The 23,035-nt window shown below is 39.1% G+C and overlaps 1 protein-coding gene across 1 annotated transcript; it reads right to left on the bottom strand.

The window, feature by feature from the left end:
• Window positions 1-1,205: 1,205 nt before the first annotated feature.
• On the bottom strand, window positions 1,206-22,636 carry LOC107817629 (putative beta-1,3-galactosyltransferase 14). The gene is made up of 7 exons (XM_016643491.2): window positions 22,027-22,636; window positions 21,088-21,240; window positions 20,931-21,013; window positions 20,714-20,813; window positions 7,535-7,648; window positions 7,030-7,172; window positions 1,206-1,669 (listed from the first exon to the last, which is right to left on the bottom strand). The coding sequence occupies exons 1-7, from the start codon at window positions 22,395-22,397 to the stop codon at window positions 1,578-1,580; spliced, it is 1,056 nt and encodes a 351-aa protein (XP_016498977.1). The 5' UTR covers window positions 22,398-22,636; the 3' UTR covers window positions 1,206-1,577.
• Between the last annotated feature and the right edge of the window lie 399 nt (window positions 22,637-23,035).

Here is a 23,035-nt window from a genome sequence, read left to right as displayed (position 1 = left end):
TAATTCCCCCCCCCCCCCACATCTTCCGCAGCTAATTCGTAATATTAATTATTTAAATTAAAATCCATAATATTCATTACTAAAATTTTAATTTTTATAATGACAATTATGGATTGCAATTATCATCGTAGTAGCATGGTGAGAAGTAATCATGTACTCTCACCTAATTTTCATTTTGAAACATATCAAATTGTTTGATACTATGAGTATTAACTAATAAGATTAATATCATACTATATCACTTTCATTCTTTACAAGAGTTCGAATTAATATAGCTATTCAATTCTAAGCTTCAACATGATATTTAGTCTATCAAATTAAGTTTTTAAAATCTTATCTATAATATCTTAAATTAACATCTTAAATTCTTTGATCAAAGAAATTTGATTGTATAATATGAAACATGTATATTTTGGTTCATAGGATAGATAACAGGATAGGAGAGGCAACGTGTTTGAACTTTGGAGGGATAGAGCCAATATCTAATTGAACTTGTTCAATCCCGGCGTTTGCAAAATGTAGCTCTTGCCACAGGTATACGAGATTGTTCAAATTGAGCAGTCAATTTAATAATACTACCCTACGTCCAAATTTATGCGGCATCATTTGATTTGCACGAAATTTACAGAAGAAAAGAAGACTTTTGAAGTTCATAATATGCCATAGACATTTGTATGGCTCATCAAGGGACTAGCTAAAACATGAAAATTCCGGAGTTCGAACTGCACATTTAAACTCCAAATATTTTTTTACATTCTTGCACAAAGTGCTAAAATTTCACTTGTAAAAATTTCGAACTCCAACACATTGTACAAATTTTTTTTCGTATTTTAACTAGAAATATTTTTGTCCAAATTTTATTTTCACATTAAAAGATAATTTACATTTCAAACGGTAGATAAATACTAACAAGCGGTCCAAAAATGGCCGAAAATTGGCGATCGCCATTTTTACGAAGAAATCCCAAAAGAGGCTTTCGGTTCTCACTTAGTAGTTAGTAAGAAAGTCCCTTTTTTCTTCAAGTACCAACAACTTAAATAATAACTACCTGCAATGTACAGGGAAAAGAACATTTCTTTCCATGAGTTGTTTTACTTAAGAATCATCATACCATAATGTACTTGTGAATTCTAAAAAATCTTGAATTGTTCATAGATTGTTATGACCATCTTTTCCTCCACAGTGTATCGAACTGTTCTAGGACCTCAAAATAACAACTGTGTAATGTAATCAACAGAGTACACTATTTGCACAGAATGTCAAGTAACTGACCCCGTGTTTAAATTCCAAGCGGTCACCTTACACTTACAGCACTCTATTAACAGGAGGACTAAGGTAATCTCTTGCTCCTACAAACTACCCCCATAGTCCCCCATAATCTCCCATAAATCTCCTATTGCTACAAAAATTTGATCTCTAAATGCGACAACTGGAAAAAATACAGGTAACTTACAAAATGGGCATGACTTTTAGCGGAAACAACTTCCAGCAGCAACATTGACTGAGCCCATTAACCAAAAGGAATGAATCAATCTGTAAACAATCTGCCAGCCTACTGTGTTTGACGGCAATGAGCTCTAATCATCCTCATCTGATGGCAGAGTGGGACTCTTTGAGCACATGTCTTTTGCATGAAGTTCCAACATTTTCTTCTCAGGGTTACACAGACCTAGAGGATAAAGTTAATACAAGAATGGTATCAGCTAGTCGGCAAGAATAAGTAGTGAGATGAAACAAATTGTAAAGACATCTAACACTGGAGCAGTGGTGATTTAATTGCCAGTAAAAGGGCAAGTATCTGTTATAGAAGATGTAAAAGGTATTATGCAAACAAAGATATGGGATATTATTAAAATTATCAAGCGAAGCTGTTTCAGACAGCCGAGATTCACATTTACACAAGGAGATCAAGAAATCAAGTGTTAAGCTGCAACAAGAAACAGATAGCCAACAGATTCCATAGCCTTGGAACAAAATCATATAATGAGACTGTGACTAAAATTATCAGTTAGTATATAACTCACACGTAATAGTATGTGTAACGACCCGGCCGGTCGTTTTGAGTATTGTAGCCCCGTTCCACCATTTATTGCTTATTTTATGTTCGTTTGTTGTTATGTGACTTGCCGGGGTGGTTGGTTTGGTTCCAGGGATGTTTCGGAATGAATTGGGACACTTATAGCCTGTTTGGCCAAGCTTATTTTTTGGCCAAAAGTGCTTTTTTTAGTCTCAAGTGTTTTTTTGTCAAAATTAAGGTGTGTGGCCAAGCTTTTTGAAGGAAAAAAAGTGTTTTTGAGTAGAAGCAGAAGCTGTTTTGGAAAAGCAGAAAAAAGTAGCTTCTCTCCGAAAGCACTTTTTTGAAAAGCGCTTTTGAAAAAAATACACTTAAAAGTACGTTTTAAAAGCTTGTGTTGCTCAAAAATGCTTTTCAAATTAATTAGCCAAACACAAACTACTTCTCACCAAAAGTGCTTTTTTGAAAAGCGCTTTTGTTTTCAAAATAAGCAGATTTTAGAAGCTTGGTCAAACAGGCTATTAGTCCCAAGGTTGGAAGCCTAAGTTGAAAGAGTTGACTGGATGTTGACTTATGTGTAAATGACCCCGGAAGGGAGTTTTGATGGCTCTGATAGCTCTGTATGGTGCTTTTGGACTTAGGAGTGTGTCCGGATATTGATTTGGAGGTCCGTAGGTCGTTTTGGTTTGAATTGTCGAAAGTTGGAAAGTTGAGAAGTTTGACCGAGAGTTGACTTTGTTGTTACCGGGCTCGAATTTTGGTTCCGGAAGTTGGAATAGGTCTGCTGTGTCATTTATGACTTGTGTGCAAAATTTGAGGCTATTAGTCCCAAGGTTGGAAGCCTAAGTTGAAAGAGTTGACATGGATGTTGACTTATGTGTAAATGACCCCGGAAGGGAGTTTTGATGGCTCTGATAGCTCTGTATGATGCTTTTGGACTTAGGAGTGTGTCCGGATATTGATTTGGAGGTTCGTAGGTCGTTTTGGTTTGAATTGTCGAAAGTTGGAAAGTTGAGAAGTTTGACCGAGAGTTGACTTTGTTGTTACCGGGCTCGGATTTTGGTTCCGGAAGTTGGAATAGGTCTGTTGTGTCATTTATGACTTGTGTGCAAAATTTGAGGTCAATCGGAGTTGATTTGGTGTGTTTTGACATTGATTTTAGAAGTTGGAAGTTCAATAGTTCATTAGGTTTGAATCGGGGTGCGGTTTGTATTTTCAAGGTTGTTTGATGTGATTTGAGGGTTCGACTAAGTTCGTATGATATTTTAGGATGTGTTGGTATGTTTGGATGGGGTCCCGGGGGCCTCGGATGAGATTCAGATTGATTGCGGATTGAGTTTGGCCTTGTAGAGCTGCAGAATTTCTGGTGTCTGGTTTCTTTATACGCGTTCGCAAGAGAGGTCTCACGTTCGCGAAGTGTATCTGGGTGACTGATGAAGTTTGTTCTTCGCGTTCGCGAAGGTATAAGGAGTTTGTGCATCGCGATCGCGAAAGGGGACTCACATTCACGTAGAAGGATAAGGCAGGTGGGGCACCAGGCTTGTAAGCCTTCACGTTCGGGGGAGATGGGTCGCGTTCGCGTAGGCATTGGTTCAGTGGTCATCGCGTTCGCGTAAGAGGGGAATTTTGGTAGCTTAAGATTTTCTGCTTCGCGAACGCGAGGCACTTTCCGCGTTAGCGAAGAAGGGCATCTGGGCAGCAGTATATTATTTCGAAATCGAGGGTTTTTCTCCCATTTTTTATCTTTTGGGCTATAGACCTCGGTTTTGGACGATTCTTGAAGGGATTTTCAAGGAGTTGATTAGGGTAAGTGATTCCAACTCGGATTTGATTAGTATACATGAATCTATCATTGTTTTTACTATTTAATTAGTATTTTGGGTTCGAAAAATTGGGAATATTTGTGGAAACTTCATAAGCTATATTTTGAGGACTTGAAAGACGATTTGAGGTCGGAATTGGATGATTTTGGTATGGTTGGACTCGTTATTGAATGGGTGTTCGAATTTTGTGAATTTTGTCGGGTTCCTAGGCGTGGGCCTGGGGTTGACTTTTTGGGTTGACTTTGGTTAAAGAACTTAGCTTTATCGTATGGCATCGATTCCTATAGCATGTATTGATTGTATTTAGTTGTTTGTGGCTAGATTCGAGTCGTTCGGAGGCCGATTCGCGAGGCAAGGGCTTGTTGGAGTTGTGATTTGCGCGTTTTGAGGTAAGTAACACTTTTAAACTTGGTACTAAGGGTATGAAACCCTGGATTTCATGTTATATGGTTGGTGTTGAGGTGACGCACATGCTAGGTGATGAGCGTGTGGGCGTGCACCGTGGTAAATGTGACTCGGTTGATTCCGTGGAACTGTGTAGTTATCAAATCTTGTTGCTATTCATGTAATCCCTACGTGTTAGAGTAATGGAGTTGCGAGCCATGTTAGAAATCATGCTTAGGCTTTATGCTTATTCTGTTAGGACCCACTGAGGTCATTTCTGTTGTTGAGTTATTTGCTTAAATTGCAATTATGTACTCAGTCGCATTCATAATTAGCATATCATATCTCAGTCTCTGTTATCATTTATTGTTACATTATGTTATCATTGTTTGGGCTGATTGGCATGAGATTTGTGAGCCCGAGAGATTGGAGAGATTGATGACTGAGTTGGACCTGAGGGCCGAGTTGTGAGTGATATTTATGGGATCGGGTTGCACGCCACAACAGGCTTTATTGACACATTTATGGGATCGGACTGCACGCCGCAGCATGCCATGTTGGCTTATATTAGCGCTCTGGCAGGATCTGCCCCTCCGGAGTCTGACATACCAACAGTGAGCGCAGGTACCGTTGAGTGCTGAGTGCGAGTGCCGAGTGAGACTGCTGAGCGATTGAGCGTGTTGAGTACTCTGAGAGTGAGTACATGAGTTTATTACTGTGTTGCGTTACATGTAACATGCATATTTGACATGTAGGCAAAGAGACGTAACATTCCTTATGCTGGCTATACCTGGCATATTTTATCAGCATTGAGCTTAAATTGTTGAACTTGAGAGTATATCTACATTTTTGTACTGTGTACGAATTGATTATGGGATTTCTTTGAGTTATTACTGTCATTTCCCTGCTATATCTGTACTGTTATTATCTGGATTTGGACTGTGCCTTTCTGAGCTCGTCACTGCTTTCAGCCCAAGGTTAGTCCTGTTACTTATTGAGTATATTGGGTCGGTTGTACTCATACTATATTCTGCACTTCGTGTGCAAATCCAGGTACATCTGGACCTGGTGGTTGCTAGACTCGGAGCAGTATCTGCTACGAAACTATTGAGGTAGCTGCTTTGATGCCCGCAGACCTCGACTCTCCTTCTTGTCAGTTTTATTCTGTACTGTTCTATCTTTCAGACAGTTGTATTAGAGATTTAGACTGTATTGACACTTAGTAGCTCATGTAATCGGTGACACCCGAATTTTGGGAGATTTTGTAGTTGAGCCGCAATTGTTCTTATCGGTTATTTATGAGATTTTCACTGTTAAACTTATTACATCATGCTTTTAAGGTAAAATACATAAGTAGCCACTTGAACTATACACCAAATCCATGTTACACACTTTTTGGGAACAAAAATCACCTTACACACCCAACCTTTCTAAAGTGTGTCTAAGACACACCGCTTTTGCTACGTGTCACGCGCGTGTAACAACAGAGATAAGAGCGTGAACCCTTTAAAAAAGCTTTGAAAAAATATTCCCAAATATGTTTAAGTGCCACGTGTCAAAATTTTATATATATATTTTTAATTAGTGGGTCCCCATAACCCCACCCTCTCCTTCTCTTCTTCTTCATCACATACCCCCTCTCCCCGTTTTCCTCTATGTTTTCTCCCAACCCCTTCCTTCTTTTTCATCTTCTTAACATGTAATCTACTAATCTATTAAACCCGTCATAAAGAATTAATCAAATAACTTGCTGTAAATTTTCTTTAAGAGTGGCTACAAAAATTCTTTTGCTTCTTTTTCTACCACTAAGACCCATTTTACATAAATCGAAAAAAGAATTATATTTCTTGAAAATGGCTGAAATTATACATTTCTTCAGTTCTATTTCCTTCATCTTCAAGATTCATTACTATTATGACATGTTAATCATGGAGGAAAGATTTTGGTTGGCGATGGAGGAAAACGAGAAGGGTTTAGAGGGTAGAGATTGTGTTTATTATTGGTGGTGGAGTGGTTCTGAAGGGGTGGTTGGGGCATGGGGGGTTCAATATTTGATGAAGAAGAGAAGAAACGGGAGAAAGTGGGTTTGGTTTTGGGGCGTAGAAGGAGGAATCTTATGGTGGCTACCATTGTTGTTGTGGTTTCTGATTTATGGTGGTTGCCATTGTTGTAGCACTGGTTGTACATACCTTGCAAAAGAGAAAGAGACGAGAGAAGGTGCTATGGGTATAATTATAAATTTAAGTATTTTATTGTTTAAATTTTTTTAACACGTGTCACGGCCTTATTGGTGCGTGATATTACACATTCTGAAAAACTGGTTAAGAAAAAAGTGGTGTGTCCTAGATACACTTTGGAAAGGTTGGGTGTATAAAGTAACATTCGTTCCCAGAAAGTGTGTAACGGGGATTTGGTGTATAGTTCAGGTGGCTACTTATGTATTTTGCCTGTTTTTAATTTAAAATGTGTAGTTATTTTGTGATTGTTGGCTTGCCTAGTAATGTGATAGGCGCCATCACGACATGTTAAGATTTGGGTCGTGACACTATGTATCAGATATTCTTTTACTAATATATGTATCATGTGAAGGAAACGCCAAAATTTCCCATTGACAATGCAGCACATTTCAGATTCATGATCCAACACGCATCAATAAAAAGGTTTATTTGCCATTTGTCCCCATGCTGCATGTTCAAATTCAACATCCAAAATGCATCACAGCAAAAAGCTCATTTGCTATTTGTCCTTACACAAGCTCAACAGGGAAACATATGTGAAGCACTGATTTTACGAAAGAATAGGACAGACCTGAACATTTGGGAATATCCCACACAGCAATGGATGAAGGGGTACACTCTGGTTCACATAGTTGTCGATTATCCTCATGATTGACATTCATCGCAAGCATCCAGGAACCAATAGTAACATCCTCATTGCTAAACATTCGGAAACTGAAAAATTTACAGTAAGAGGAGATAAGTAATGAGCTATTACGCTTTGACTAGAATAAGCGGAGACAAAAGGTCGAATAAAAACAAAGAAACAGGTCTAAAAGCAGTCTGATGTGTAATATGTATCCAGCTTTTATAATAAAGATCTTATGCTATCTTATAAATGAAGTTGGGATCTTATATGTTGAGAAAAAAAAGGTCCTCCTAAGTCAACCTGGCAGGCCAATAGGAGCATATTCCTGATGCAATATACTCAACAGCTATAAATATGACCTATTACTAGCTTTTTTAAAATAAAAAGGGTGATATTGTGCACTTCTGAATAGATCAGTTACAGAAAATCTTGTACAAAGCCAACTTACCTGTTATTCCTGAGGGCAACCAAACTCATAACAACATCAGCAGAAAGAGCATAAATAGGACCATACGCATGGAGAAAATACTCCTTTCCAAGCATATATCCAAGTGGTTCATACCTGCATCGGTTTCACAGAGACAACAATGATGATAACAACAACCAAACTACCAGTAATAGACAAAATAAATTCTTTAGTAGTCTATAGTCATCATAAAAGTGCATCTATGTTCCTTATTGTCTTTTCAATAATTAAGCAGAACAAAATTTCATAATATACAGAGGTTATATATTTGCTAAGAAGATCATGGGAATTTATCATAAGAAAATATAAGGCTCTTCACATGATATTTATTGACCTATAGAAAGCATATGATAGAGAGTCACCAAATATTTAGTGGTGTTACGATTCATATCAAACATCCGAGGGTATGTATGCTGAAATTGTCACAGGAAAAAAACATCCGAGAAGATACAGAGGAGTTTCACATAACGTAGGTTTACACCAGGGATCTGCCTTGAGCCGGTACTTGTTTAGTTGTTTACTCTAGTTGTGATTGAGCAAACCAATAGTATATAAGATGAGATCCACTATTGTATGTTTCCTTTCTTTCTTTCTTTTTTTTTCTTTTTTTTTTGGATTGATAGATTCAGTTTTGTATGTTATTAGCAGATGAGATCCTAATAAAATTAAAATAGGATGGCTGAAATAAAGGAGCGCTACAGAAGTGGGAAGATACCTACCAAAGAGAAAGGTAAGTATGATTGTGAAACCAGAAATGTTTATACTGGAGCAAATGTTGAGGCTCTAAGAGTTAACATATTCACAAGATAATATTGTTGAAATACTGATCTTAGAGATGGATGTGAGGTCATATAAAATTAGACAATTTCAAATATGATCACTTCCGACATGTCCAAAATAGCACATATAGAGAATAGAACAATAGAATGTCATTAGAGATGGTTTAATCATGTCCTACGTTAACATTAAAATGCTTCGGTATATAGGTGCAAAGTGCAATACTATGATGATTGAATGTATTAAATATAAGGTAATATATATCTCAAGATCCACCCAGTGTAGCGTAAAATAGACAATACTTAAACAAACGATCCTTATACATGTATAATTGCAAATTAAGTTCACTATTCTCCAAGAGTCTTTTTAGTTTGCTTAGGGATTTTTTTGTCAGTATATGGATAAGTATGAGATTAGAAAACCTCCAACTTTAGAGAATCCTTAATATGTCTTAAGAGACATAATACTAAGTATGGAATAAAACGGGCCCAAAAAAGGTGGAAAGGATATAGAGGATTCATATTGCCAACTGGTATGAGATTGAACCATTCCTGTAACGGCGGTGGTTGTTTGCAGATTCAGACTTTTCAGATTTCATCGCATTGACAATTAAGTACAACTTTTGCATTTCAGGTTAAGTATTAAACTCAACTTTCCCTTCAAAGCTACTCTGATTTCTCTCTCCACGGAACCAAACAAACTTTAGGTTCTTTATCTACCATCATCACAGGCTTCACAGCATGTATTGCAAGACATATATTCTGCTGATGATCAATTGTAAGTAATCCAGTAAATAACGGGTCTTTACCCGCTTTTCCTCAATGAAAGTCATTTACTTGTACAAGCATGTATTGTAAGTAATACTTCTAGGAATTCTCTTCTCTTTCTTCTACAAGTAAATGACTGTCATTGAGGAAAAGTGGGTAAAGGCCCCTTATTTACTGGAAGTATATTGGGAACTGGAAGGCACAAGTGCAGTTAGGCATTTGTTAGCTACATCATTATCAGTGCAATTTGTTTGTCAGATACAACTCGAAAAAAAACATAAATAAATAGTCTTGATCCTTCTTATAAAATGATTATCTGCAGGGAGATTTGGGTAGGTGTTACACGATTGCAGGAGCTAGTATGAACTCGAGGATCGTAATGCTAATTCAGGAAGAAGCTTCGAGAACTCAGCTATGGTTAGAGTTTACAAAAGAAGAAGAAGAAGAGAGAGAGATTAGGATAGAAGAATGTAATTTCATATATGATTGTAATTGTACATGACAAGTGTATTTATATCTATTACAATTGATTGAATTCCCCTCCTATTGATAGATTCTCTAACTAACGACCCTACTGACAGATCCTCTCACTAACAGTAGGTAGTTATTCTAACCAGTGTTGTGAAGAGCGTGAAGCGAGGAAAAGCGACAAGTCCCTTTTCGCTTAAAGCGAGAAGCGAGAAGCGCTCGCTTTTTTGAAGTGAAGCGGAATTTTAAAAAAATATTAAAATAAATACTGCATAGACAACACATGTAACTGTAAACAAATGTTCAATACTTCAATGTAAAAACTAAAGAGTAGCATCAATTAAAGCACAAAATGAGCATCCTATTCTTATACAAGATTGTCAAATTCTTGTATTCCACTATCATTATTATATTGCTCGTCATCTTCTTCAACTTCTTCTTCATCAGCATTTCAAACAAAAAAACAGTGCAAGAAAATAAAGAAGAAGAAGAGGAGAAGAATAAGAAAGAAGAACTGAAGGGAAAAAAAAAATTTCGCCAGCATTTCGCTGCTATTTGGATACTGAAATAGTGAAAGAAGAAGAGGGAGAAGGAGGAGGGGGAGGAGGAAGAAGAAATCACATACCTGGACCAAACTTGATGATCTTGAAGTTGAAAATTGTAGAAAACTTGAACCCTAGGTCGCCTCTTTCTTTCTTTGTTGCTGCTGGTCGATGATGTTTTAAAAAAAGAACAGCTTTTTTAATTAAATAGGTTGGCAGCCCTGTAATACAGAGAAGCGCTCGCTTCTTCCGCATCGCTTCGCATTGTCGCTTCTCGCTTTTTAATGGGAAGCGAGCGCTTTTTTAAACCTGCTACGCTTCAGCTAACAGAAGCGTTCGATGGCTCGCTTCGCTTCGCTTCTCGCTTTAAGCGAGGAAGCGCTCGCTTTTCACAACACTGATTCTAACTAACTCCAACTAACCCCAAAGACATTTTGAATTCCTAACTAACTGCTCCTCTGCTCACTAACTACTGCTCTTCTGCTCGATTCATTATCCAAAAACGTGTATCAGTACTCCCCTCCAATAGAAGATCCTTGCCCACAAGGATCAAACAAGGGAAATCTGGTCTGTAAAATAGTAGCAATTTCCTACGTAGCAGCATCAGCAGGCAATCCTTGCCATTTAACTAAAACCTGTGCGACAGCCTTATTACCTCTTTTTATCATCCTCCTTTGCAAAATTAACTCAGGATCAGGGCAGTAGGGGCTTGCCAAATCAACGACAGGGGGATAAGAGATTTGTGAGGGAACTTCATGGCACTTTTTCAGCAAGGAAACATGAACTGTAGGATGAATTTTCACCCCAGCAGGTAGCAATAGAGTATAGGCAACTAGACCAATTCTTTTAACAATCTAAAATAGACCATAATATTTGGCAGCTAATTTGTGTGATGAATGATTTGAAATGGTTACTTGTTTGTATGGTTGGACCTTCAAATAGACCCAGTCTCCAACTTCAATGAGAGTCTGCCTGTTGCTTCATCCTAAGCTGTGCTCTTCTCAGATGATGTTTAAGCAGCTGTAGTTTTAGCTCTCTATTTATCAATGTGTTGTCAACTTCAGCAGAAGCTGATTCTCCTGGTATATATGGTAAATGCAAGGGTGGTGGTCTGCCATACAATGCTTCATAAGGAGTAGTTTGAATGGCAGAATGGAAGGAAGTGTTACCAATACTCGGCCATTGGTAAACAGGAAAACCAGTTGGTAGCATCCTCACTACTGTAGCATCCCAAGTAAGTTTCAAGGCTTCTATTCAGGACCTCAGTCTGCCCATCAGATTGGGGGTGATAGGCTGATGAGGTGTGCAGTTGTACTCCTTGGAGTGTGAATAGCTCCTGCCAGAAGGAACTCAAGAAAACAGCATCTCTATCACTAGTAATAGCAACAGGCATCCCATGTAGTTTAACTATTGTGTCAAGAAAAACCTTAGCAACTAACTGAGCAGTGTAGGGGTGTTTAAGTGGAATGAAATGGCCATACTTGCTTAGCCTGTCTACTACTACTAAAATAACTTCACATTCCTTTGACTTTGGCAAACCATCAATGAAGTCCATGCTGATTTGTGACCAAACTACATCTGGTATAGGTAGTGGTTGCAATAGGCCTAGATAAGCAGCTAAATCTGATTTGTTTCTTTGACAGACATCACATTTCAGGACAAATTCCTTTATGTCTTTCCTCATATTTTTCCAATAAAACAATGTCACCAGCCTCCTTAATGTAGCTTCAACACCGGAGTGACTACCTTGAGGACCAGCATGCCATGCTGTCATGATTGCCCTTCTCAGTTCTGGAACTTTTCCAATCACCAATCTGCCCTTCCTCCTTAATTGGTCTTGAGTCCAAGTGAACTGTTTATGAGCAGCAGGGTTATTTTGAAGTTCAGCAATAAGTTGCTTAAGCTCAGAATCTGAATTCCAACTGGATACTATGTTTTGGAATAGATGAGTGTCATGAGGTGATAGCATTAGTGCTAATAGTTCAGCACCAGTGACCCTTGAGAGAGCATCAGCTACTTTGTTTTCCACCCTTCTTGTATTCTATAGAGTAGTCAAAAGGCATAAATTGTATTAATCAAAAGGGAGAGAACTCCCGTATACACGAAGTATACCAAAGACGTAGAGAATTTACATCAGAACATGATTCTCTACAAAAAACGCCCAATCTTCTATACAAGTAGGGGCTAAATGAGTGCACCGAAAAGCGATCAAAGATAAAAGACTATTCTTAAGATGTGAAAAAGGAGACTCAATCTCCTCAAAAGCTCTCCTATTTCTCTCCCCCCATACTACCCACATGAGAGCTAACGGGGCGAACTTCCACGCCTTCTGCTTTCTTCTTCTACGAAAACCGCCCCAGCTATGTAACATTTCCTTTTACAGTGCTTGGCATCACCCATTGAACACCAAAAAGATTCAGGATTGCCCTCCACAAAGCAGAGGATACAGGGCAATGCAACATAAGGTGATCAACTTCTTCCCCTGAGCTTTTGCACATGTAGCACCAACTATTAAGTGTAATTCCACTCTTTCGGAGATTTTCAGCAGTCAAGATCACTCCCCTTGCCGCTAGCCATGCAAAAAAGCACACCTTCGTGGGCGCCCTAGGAATCCAGATCGAGGAGTATGGAAAAGTGGTCTCCTCTCTCACCAACATACTCTGGTAAAAGGACTTTACGGTGAACAAACCATCGCCACGCAAGCCCCATCTCCAAGAGTCACAGGATGGCTGAAGCCTGTCTTGCCCGTATAGCAGCGCCAACAAAACTTGGAGCTCCGCAATCTCCCAATCTTGCATGTTCCTCCTGAATGAGAGATCCCATACTACCCCCTTCATGCTCCTTGCGAATCTGTTGGACCATCAGTTCTTTCTGGTTTGAAACTCTGAAGACGTGGGGAAAGGAGACCCTCAGAGTATCCTCTCCACACCACCTATGATTCCAAAAGCTGATTCTCCTTCCATCTCCCACTCTGTAAGTGATGTTGCCACTGAATGCTTCCCAATTCTTCATGATGCTCCTCCACATGCCACACCCGAAAGGTGTTGTGATCGCCTTGGTCCTCCAACCCCCTCCCGTTGAGTCGTACTTTTCTACTATGACCTCCCTCCATAGAGCATGCTCTTCTACCCCGAATCTCCATAACCACTTTCCCATTAAAGCTCTGTTAAATACCCTAAGATCTTTCACTCCAAGTCCACCCACTTCTTTGGGGAAGTGACTGTCTGCCAATTCACTAGATGAAACTTTCTAGTTCCATCCGTCGCATCCCACAGAAAGTTCCTTTGAAGTCGCTCCAGTTTTTTTGTGATGCTCACCGGTGCTTGCAACAGTGATAAGTAATAGGTGGTCATACTCGATAAAGTGCTTTTGATAAGCACTTCCTTACCTCCTTTTGACAAATACCGTTTCTGCCACCCTGCTAATCTTTTTTCAACCCGTTCGATTACTGGATTCCAAACCGTAGTATCCTTATATGAAGCGCCCAAAGGGAGGCCCAGGTAAGTAGTGGGAAGGGAGCCCACCTTGCATCTGAGAACACCAGACAAGGCATCAATATTAGTAACCTCACCTACCGGAAAAATCTCACACTTGCCGATGTTGATTTTGAGTCCTGATACTAACTGAAACCACTGCAGGACCTGCTTCAGGTAGGTCAACTGATTCATGTCGGCATCACAGAAAACCAGTGTCATCCGCAAAAAGCAAATGTGAGACTCTTTGGGCACTGAGCACCCCAATCGAAGCTGAGAATCCTCTCAAGAAACCTCCGCCCGCCGCACGATCCATCATTTTGCTCAGAGCATCCATCACTAAAATGAATAACATGGGGGATAGGGGGTCACCTTGCCTGAGACCCCTGGAGCTGCCAAAGAAACCACACCGGCTACCATTAACCAGGACAGAGAATCTGACTGAGGAAGTGCAGAACTTTATCCATCCCCTCCATCTTTCCCCAAACCCCATCCGCATCATAATGAAGTCCAGGAACTCCCAATTGACATGGTCGAAAGCCTTCTCAAGATCCAACTTGCATAGTAAGCCGGGTTCTCTATTTTTCCATCTGGAGTCTACAAGTTCATTTGCCACCAAGGCAGCATCCAGTATCTGCCTACCTTCCACAAACGCATTCTGGGAGGACGAAACAGTCATGTCAAGTACCTTCTTAAATCTGTTGGAAAGCACTTTAGAAATAATCTTGTAAATGCTCCCCACGAGACTAATAGGCCTGTAGTCTCTGATACAAGATGCACCTTCTTTCTTAGGCACAATAGTAATAAAGGAAGCATTGATACTTCTCTCGAAAACACCATTCGCATGGAAGTATTCAATGGCTTCCATCAACTCCCCCTTGATGGTGTCCCAGAAGAACTGAAAGAAAGCCAAGGAGAAACCATCAGGCTCGGGGGCCTGATCACCAGCACAACTCGACACAGCCTCGTGCACCTCCTCCTCCTCGAAAGCCCTTTCTAGCCACTCGTTGTCTCCCTCCCCTATATGGTTAAACTCTATTCCCCCCAAAGTCGGCCTCCAACTAACTTCCTCTTTATATAAGTTCTCAACTTCTCATAAAACCCCGCTATCGCCCCTTTTACCTCCTCCTCTCCCTCAATCCTCGCCCCTTCGATTTGCGACCGCCACCCTATGAAAAAGCTTGGTATTCGAATCCCCCTCCTTTAACCAGAGCACCCTCGATTTTTGCCGCCAACTAATCTCCTGAGCTATTGCTAACTCGACTATTTCCCTCTTAACCTCCCCCAATCTCTCTTTCTCAGATTCGTCTAACTCCCCCGCCCCTTCCCCTCTTTCTAAATCCCCCAATTCATGCATAAGCTCTCTCATTTTAACCTCTACCCTCCCAAAAACCTCTTTATTCCACCTAATAATATTTCCCTTGAGCAATTTGAGTTTCTTCGAAAGATGGTATGAAGGTGACCCTGATACCCCGTAGCTTGTCCACCATTCCTTCACCTTGCATTAATTTTGTTAACCATAACAGTTGAGAATTAGTGTGCAGTTTCTGCTCCATAAGGAACTTCAGAGCCTTCTGATTAGTCCTTATGATAAACTTTTGTCCCAGCAAGTATTGAGACCATTTAGAAACTGCATGAACAACAACCAATAGCTCCCTATCATAGACAGATAAGGCAGCATGTCTAGGTGATAGAGCCTTGCTAATAAAAGCTATTGGATGCCCCTCTTGCATGAGTACTGCCCCTATCCCAAAGCCATTCGCATCAGTCTCCACAATGAATGTTTTGGTGGCATCAGGCAAGGCTAAGACAGGAGCCTGAGTAAGTGCCTTCTTCAGTTCTACAAAGGCTGATTCAGCTACAGGTGACCATTTGAAATTGTTCTTCTTGGTCAATTCAATTAATGGCTAGCAAATAACACCAAAGCCTTTGATAAATCTCCTGTAGTAGCCAGCTAGGCCTAAGAATCCTCTCAACTGTTTGTGAGTAGTTGGTGTAGGCCAATTCTTCACAGCTTCTATTTTGTGGGGATCAGTAGAGATTTCTTCTGCTGTAATAAAGTGGCCTAGATATTCAATTTTGTGTACTCCAAAGAAATACTTGCTCCTCTTAGCAAACAACTGATGCTTCTTCATCTCCACAAAGACAGACCTTAAGTGAATCAAATGATCTTCCATAGTGCTGCTGTAGAATAGGATATCATCAAAGAAAACCAACACATGCTTCCTAAGGAACTTGTGAAAAACATAGTTCATTAATCCTTGGAAGGTTGCAGGGCCATTTGAGAGGCCAAATGGCATAACCAGGTACTCAAAATGACCTGATCACCTGAGTGAGTTCTGAAAGCAGTTTTAGGCACATCCTCCTTTGCCATTCTAAGTTGATGGTAGCCTTACCTCAAGTCTATCTTAGAAAAGATTTTGGATCCTCCTAATTCATCTAACAAGTCTTCCACAATTGGAATCGGAAATTTGTTCTTCATAGTATGTTTATTCAGATCCATATAGTCCACACAAAGTCTCCATGTACCATCCTTTCTCTCAACCAAGACAACTGGAGATGCAAAGGGACTACAGCTAGGTTGTATAATACTTGATCAAGCATCTGCTGTACTAGACCCTCAATGATATCCTTTTTCACAAAAGGGTACCTATAGGGCCTTTTATTCACAGGTTCAGTACCACTTTGCAGCACAATTCTATGGTCAAATACACCTCTAGAAGGAGGTAGTTCAGTAGGTTCTTCAAACAGTTTAGAATACTCAGATAACAATTGTGTTAGCCTAGCATCTGTTTTAGGTTCTTCTTTAGCCTTAAGTGCATGCCATTGTTCACTAGCACTCTCCATAGCCACTACTTGAATCATGCATAACTGAGAAGTGTTACCTGTATGTTTGGCTATCTTTCCAGCTTCTTGAACTTTGACTTGGTTGCCAGCTCCTCTCAGAAGATGCTTTCTTCCTTCGTACCAAAACTCCATAGTTAACTTCCTAAAGTTCATTTTTATATCTCCCAGAGTCAGCAACCATTGCACTCCTAAGACTACTCCACATGAGCCTAGTGGTAGTAGTAAGAATTCTGCTGAAAACTCAGCACCTTATAGCAACCATGTGATGGTACACATTCTGTCCACCATCATATTTCCATTAGCAGCAGCCACCATTTGAGGAGTAGTTGATCTGATCTTACATCCCAAGTGATGAACCAAATCAGGATCTATGAAATTATGTGAACTCCCAGTGTCAATTAGTATGTTCAATGCCTTTTTAGCATGATAACCAGTCACTTTCAGAGTTCTGTAGCCTAGAGAGCCATTCAAAGCATGGATAGAAATCTCCATTTGCTCTATGGGTTGAGCTGGTTCTAGTTGCTTGAACTCTTCCTCTTGCAGTATCAGTTCACCCTCCTCCTCCTCTATGTCATGTCCTTCCTCTATTTCTTCTAACTCCAATACATATATCTGGTTGGAATTCTTGCACTTATGCCAGGTACATACTTCTCATTGCAGAAGTAGCACAGCCCCCTTGCCCTTTTATCATTTATTTCTTCTACACTGAATGTCCTTCTATTGAATCCCTTGGTATAATTTGAACCACTGGAGTTAGGAGTAGGTAGTAAGGGCTTACCAGTAGTTCCTTGTCCTAGTATATCTCTTGATTGAAGAATTAGGTATGTAAGAGGACTATCTAGTTGCAGCTAGGTAAGCCTCTTGCATTCTGGCAGTTCTGTACACCTGAGATAGAGTAATTGGGTTGGTGAGTTTGACTGCAATATTCAACTCGTGTTTCAAACCACCAATGAAACAACTGATGGCATTTTCTTGAGATAGCCTCACTCGATTCAGATTCCTTTCAAAAATCAGCTTGGCATTCTTTCACACTTCCAGTCTGTTTGATCTTTTTTATCTCCTCCATTGGATCATCAAAATCAGCCCCAAACATTTCTACCAATGCCATAACATATTCATTCCAAATAGCTGGTTGTAGATACTGTCTGTACCTCATGAAGTAAAGATGCCATTGAATAGCCTCTCCTTCCAATTGCATTGCAGCTACTTCAACTCTTTCCTCAACAGCAACTTTTTCCATAGAGAAAAACTGTTCAATTTTGAACAACCACGATCTCAAATCTTCACCTGTAAATCGTAGGAACTCCATTCTAGACCACCTCGAGAAGTTAGAGTTGAGGTGATTACAACTAGTAGGGCTCCTTTCTCGATGAGATCTTCCTTCAGAGGGTTCACATTTATTCTGCACTGGTGATTTATCCTTTGGTTGCTCCCTTGAATTAGTGAATTGCTCCTTCAATTCAAGGATTGCTTGATCCAATTGCTTCAGATGTGAGACTTCACCTGATAAACCCCCACATCTGCTATTAATTTCTGCATCAACTCGCGCAGATCAATGGGTTCTTCAATCGAATTATCAGTTGATCGAGTGCCTTTTGCCATGATTCCGAGGATCAAATGCTCTTATACCAATGTTACACGATTGCAGGAGCTAGATTGAACTAGAGGATCGTAATGCTGACTCAGGAAGAAGCTTCGAGAACTCAGCTATGGTTAGAGTTTACAGAAGAAGAAGATTGTAATTGTACATGACAAATGTATTTATATCTATTACAATTGATTGAATTCCCCTCCTATTGATAGATTCTCTAACTAACGACCCTACTGACAGATCCTCTAAATAACAGTAGGTAGTTATTCCAACTAACTCCAATTAACCCCAACGACATTTTGAATTCCTAACTAACTGCTCCTCTGCTCACTAACTACTGCTCTTCTGCTCGATTCATTATCCAAAAACGTGTATCAGTAGGGATAAAAGGAAGGCTCTTCTCAATAGAGGTCAAAAGAAAGAGCAGGATTCAATATTAACATACATATGGATGGCAATGGGGCGGTGCGGGTTTGAACGTTAGCGGGGCGGTGCAGGTTTGAGAGTTTGCGGTTGCGGGGCGGGGCGGGTTCAATTTTTAAATAAAAAAATAATGCGGGGCGGGGCGGGTCGCGGGTGGGGATTTCAATTGTGTGTACTGATTGCTACCGCATTGTCCTAATGATCAGTTTGGTGATCTTTTTTTCACGAATTAAAACATATGTTACTGTTAAACATTGGTTAATTGACAGCTGACGCATTGGTATTATTCTGGAAATCTACAGAAAAGAAAATAAGATTATATATAAATGAGATATAATCCCTTTCTTGTGCACTGAAAAACAATGACAAGCAAAAAGGCTACTTCAAAAAAGCTAAGTATATGAAAGAGAGAGAGAACAATTTGGATATAATTAATTGTTTTGTTAAAAAAATCAGATTTAAGTCTAGCTTTCTGAAAAAGAAAGAATTTTTATTAAAAAGATTTGCGGGGCAAGGCGGGGCGGGTGAATGCGGGTTTAAATCCTATGCGGGACGAGCGAGTTTAAATTGTACGGGTTCAGACATAACCCGTCCCGCTCCGACAGAACCCGCCCCGCACCCGCACCGCCTGCCATTCCTAATACACAAAGAAGACCCACTGGATTTTTAGGCAGTCCACCAAATACTAAAGTAAGCACTAATGGTTTTACTTTTAGACTCTCAAAATCAAGTTAGCTTTTCCTTTCGAAACCTGATATTAGTCTCTAAGTTAAGAAAGTGTTAAAAAGCACCAAGACCTGTTGGGGGCTCTAAGCACAAAGCACAATTAATACACCGACTTTAACGAAGAAAATCAAATGAAGAAATTTATTTATTTATTTTTTCTGAAAAAAAATACAAGGAATAAAAAAAATCTAAGTATTATAAGAAAAAATAAATACAAAAACAATAATTATATGAGAATTAGAAGAACAACAGTTAAGTGAAATATATGAAATAAATATCATAATAATCAAGTTAAAAATACCATTTCAAATTTCTAAATCAAACAGCAAAGAAATCTGTAAATTTCTAATTCAGATTCAGTAACTGGTTTTCTTTTTTTGAACAGGAAAAAAAACTACTAAGTCAATAGAAAACCATTTGATTTTTCTTTTTTGATAATCGTGGCGTCCTGACCAGCTTGCGTGCACCTCGACTAATTTCATAGGGTACCTGCTACCTCCCACCAGCACAAGTACCGGGTTACTCTGTCCACCAAGGCTTGGATAGATGGAAGAAATCACATAGTTATTTTTGCTTCCGCTAGGATTTGAACCTGAGATGTCGTGATTTTCAACCCACTTCATTAACAACTAGGCCACACCTCCGAATGCAAAATACCAGTTGATCTTCATCCCTTAACCATTTATATAGTTCTCAGTTTTTAGGCAAGTGTTTATTCCAATCTTTTGGATCCGCTACCACGGCCTATTTAAGAGTCAAGTTGTAACCCTAAGAAAGGTGAGTTTGTGTAGTAGTTTGATCGGCCACTTAAATTCTATGTTGCATGGACTCTTCAATTTAGCCACCGCACCCCTATCGACACTGTTATTGGTAAGGATGTGGGATTCGTACTAGATGTGGTCAATCGAGATCGGGTACTTTGACCACAATCCATGGACAAATTTGACGAAAAATGAAAGATTGAATTTTAGTTGTTGCCTACTAGTGCCTACAACTTGAGAAATTCTCTAAATGAAAGATTGAATTATTGGCTGCACTCTATTACCTATAAGATTTTCACATAATATCTCTCATAATAACAACAACATACCCGGTGCGGTCCCACAAGTGGGGTTTAGGAAGGGTAATGTGTATGCAGACTTTACCCTTATCTTGTGAAGGTAGAGAGGTTGTTTTCCGATACAAAATATCTCTCGTACCTTTGGATATTTTTATAGATCTATTTTTAATCGAATCCCTGCACTCGTATCCGTACGTTGATTCATACCCCCGAATCCTAAAATTTAGATTATGAATATCCATCCTCTAGATCCGCACCCCGATCCAGTACCCGCACCCGAGTCCGAGCAATATAGCTTAAATTTATATTGTAATAATTACTTGTATCAACCAAAATATATCCCAACTCTGATCTTATTAGTCCTCCAAAACAGTACAAAGCAATTCAAGATGGAATGGAGAGAAAAAGTTTTCACATGTATAGAGCAAATGAACTAGATAACGTCACACTGGGAATTATCAGCATCCAGGCAACTTATAAGACTCACCATTTGAGCTTGGGGTCCGTGAAAACTGGGCCCTTTTTCATGCATCCAAGGTATGTTTGTGAGTGAGAACGCTCTTTGACCAAAAGAAGTGAAAGGCGATCTGTGATGGAAAATTAAAGCAACTTGAGTAGATCAAATTATAGAACATGGTAAATGCATAGTATGAACCATAAATAAAGAACAGTAATAATAGAAAAGGCTTCAAAGTTATAGTCACCTGGCCGCAAATATATGTCGTCATCTGCTTTAACATAAAACTCAGAATCATAAAGCGCATAGGCAGCTTTGAAAAAAGCTATGCTGTAAGAACAACTTGAGTAAGTATAGATGACAAAAAAGAGGGGTATGAATTATATAACAGAGCCAGAACTAACGTTTTGTATGGGAGCTTACTGTACTCCTCTTCAATGTCTAATAGTAAAAAATCATCATATTCCGCTATCTCTTTCTTAAGCTCTGCCATTTTGGATTTATCACTTGTTCTACCAATTATAAATCTAAAAGCCAAGCCAGTGGCTTCTTCTAACCTGCAATTCCATTTCACTAAGCGTCTCAGAGTGAGATGTTTCACTAATGAATAGAGACCAGGCAATACAACTGCATATACACATAATGAATAAGGGAATTGCATAGAGTTCATTAGTGAAACATCTCACTCTGAGACGCTTAGTGAAAACAGCTTTTTGCAAAAGGAACAGAAAATGTCTCACCTTTTGGATAAAGATGGCCAGAAACTTCCAATTCAATTCAACAATACCAAGATAATGTTGTTCTATGAATAGCTCAATTTGAACATGCTAAATTAAGATAATTTATGTAACTGCATGTCATACACATCGCTTTGTTCCCCATGAGTTCTTGCTAGTCAAATTTCATGACACAAGCAGATAATATCACAGTGCTTATAAGAGTAGTGCTATCCAGAAAGTAAAAAGAGATAGAGTGTTCATTAAGTTATTTTTTATAAATAAATACTCCTAACATGTCATTTTGATTATTAAAGTCATTTAAACAAGATTTTCATCTTGATGATTAAACGAACAACTTATATTCTGCTCTATTCTTGTCAATTTCATTTGAGTACCAAACACTCTGTATTTTAAAGTAAAACTAAAGGTTCTCTAAATCACACGCGTATCCTTACAAACATACCTAGTTTAATCCCAGCTATATATACAAGTGTTTCCATTCTGTCATTTTCTTAGCTAAGTCTGTAAGGTTTTAAGAAAAATTAACAGCAGATCAATAAACTAAAAAAAAAATACTAATGTAATTACATTCATTACAATTTACAACAAAAAAATAGATAATACCTTTGAAGGCCTTGATGATCAGAGGGGAACCAAGTCTGCCGCAAAGACCGGCGACGGCCAGTGGATCCGAACCCGGTTTGGATCCCAACAAAGCCCATAACTTTATGCCTCTTTTGCCCTTCATCTAAAAGCCCCGTATCTTTTCCCGTAGCTCCACTAGCTTTACTGGAACTTTTATCCCACACAACAGAAACAGATCGAGGTTCAGCATATTTACATTTGTGCCCCAAACCTTGCCTCGAAATTGCAATGAAACCGAATACAAAGCCAGCTAGACCGATAAGAGAACAAAGGATCAGGACCGTCGATCTACGGGAGTTAAGGGGAGAGGAAGATGGCCAAGCATTGAATGATTTAGGAGATGAAGGCATTGAAAGAAGAAAAATTGTTGCCTTTTTGGGAATTGGAAGTTGAAAAAAATGGTGATTTTTGAGATTTTATGAGTTTTTAAAGTGTTGGATAGTGATGTGTGAATTACTAAGAAGTTTAATGGGACAATGGAGGTACAGTTTACAGAGATTGAAAGTTAAAGGTTCAGTGGGTGGGGGGTTTAGGGGGGAGAAGAGGGAAGAAGAGCAAACTTTACGTTTCAAAATTGGTGTTGGGAGTTGGGGTAAGCTCTCATTTTGGAAGTTATATTAAGACCTCTGTTCTGTTTGTTGTTCTGCCAATGTTGGGTCGTCTTTCTCTTTCTTCCTTCTTCGAATTGGCATATATTTATTTAGTTTCCTAACCTCTTTTACATTTTGAGACAAAAAAATTATGCAACATTATTCATTTATTTGTTTGTTTCTTGTTGTTTCACCTTTTGTAATGAATGAGAGTAGACTAGAGAAAAGTGAGAAAAAGAGAGAGGAGAAATATTTGGTGAGATGAGAACATACAATTCTAGTGATAGAAGTCGTAAACTTGATGCTACAAGTAGGCTATGAAGAGTCAGAAAAAATATACTTACGTACTACAACTAACAGAGAGGTGGTGGAGGGGAAACCGTACACTTGGTGATGCA

Source organism: Nicotiana tabacum, chromosome 2 (genome assembly GCF_000715075.1).
Source record: "Nicotiana tabacum cultivar K326 chromosome 2, ASM71507v2, whole genome shotgun sequence".
Taxonomy (NCBI): Eukaryota; Viridiplantae; Streptophyta; class Magnoliopsida; order Solanales; family Solanaceae; genus Nicotiana; species Nicotiana tabacum.
Note: the sequence above shows the minus strand (reverse complement) of the source record. Positions and strands in the feature narration are given on the sequence as shown.

What these genes read in the sequence shown, in the direction of transcription:
- LOC107817629 (XM_016643491.2), bottom strand. Translation starts at nt 22,397, where the DNA reads ATGCCTTCATCTCCTAAATCATTCAATGCTTGGCCATCTTCCTCTCCC. An exon ending in AGTAAGCTCCCATACAAAAC is followed by an intron (nt 21,014 to 21,087) that starts GTTAGTTCTGGC and finishes TTGTTCTTACAG; the next exon opens with CATAGCTTTTTTCAAAGCTG. An exon ending in GTTGCCCTCAGGAATAACAG is followed by an intron (nt 7,173 to 7,534) that starts GTAAGTTGGCTT and finishes TAAATTTTTCAG; the next exon opens with TTTCCGAATGTTTAGCAATG.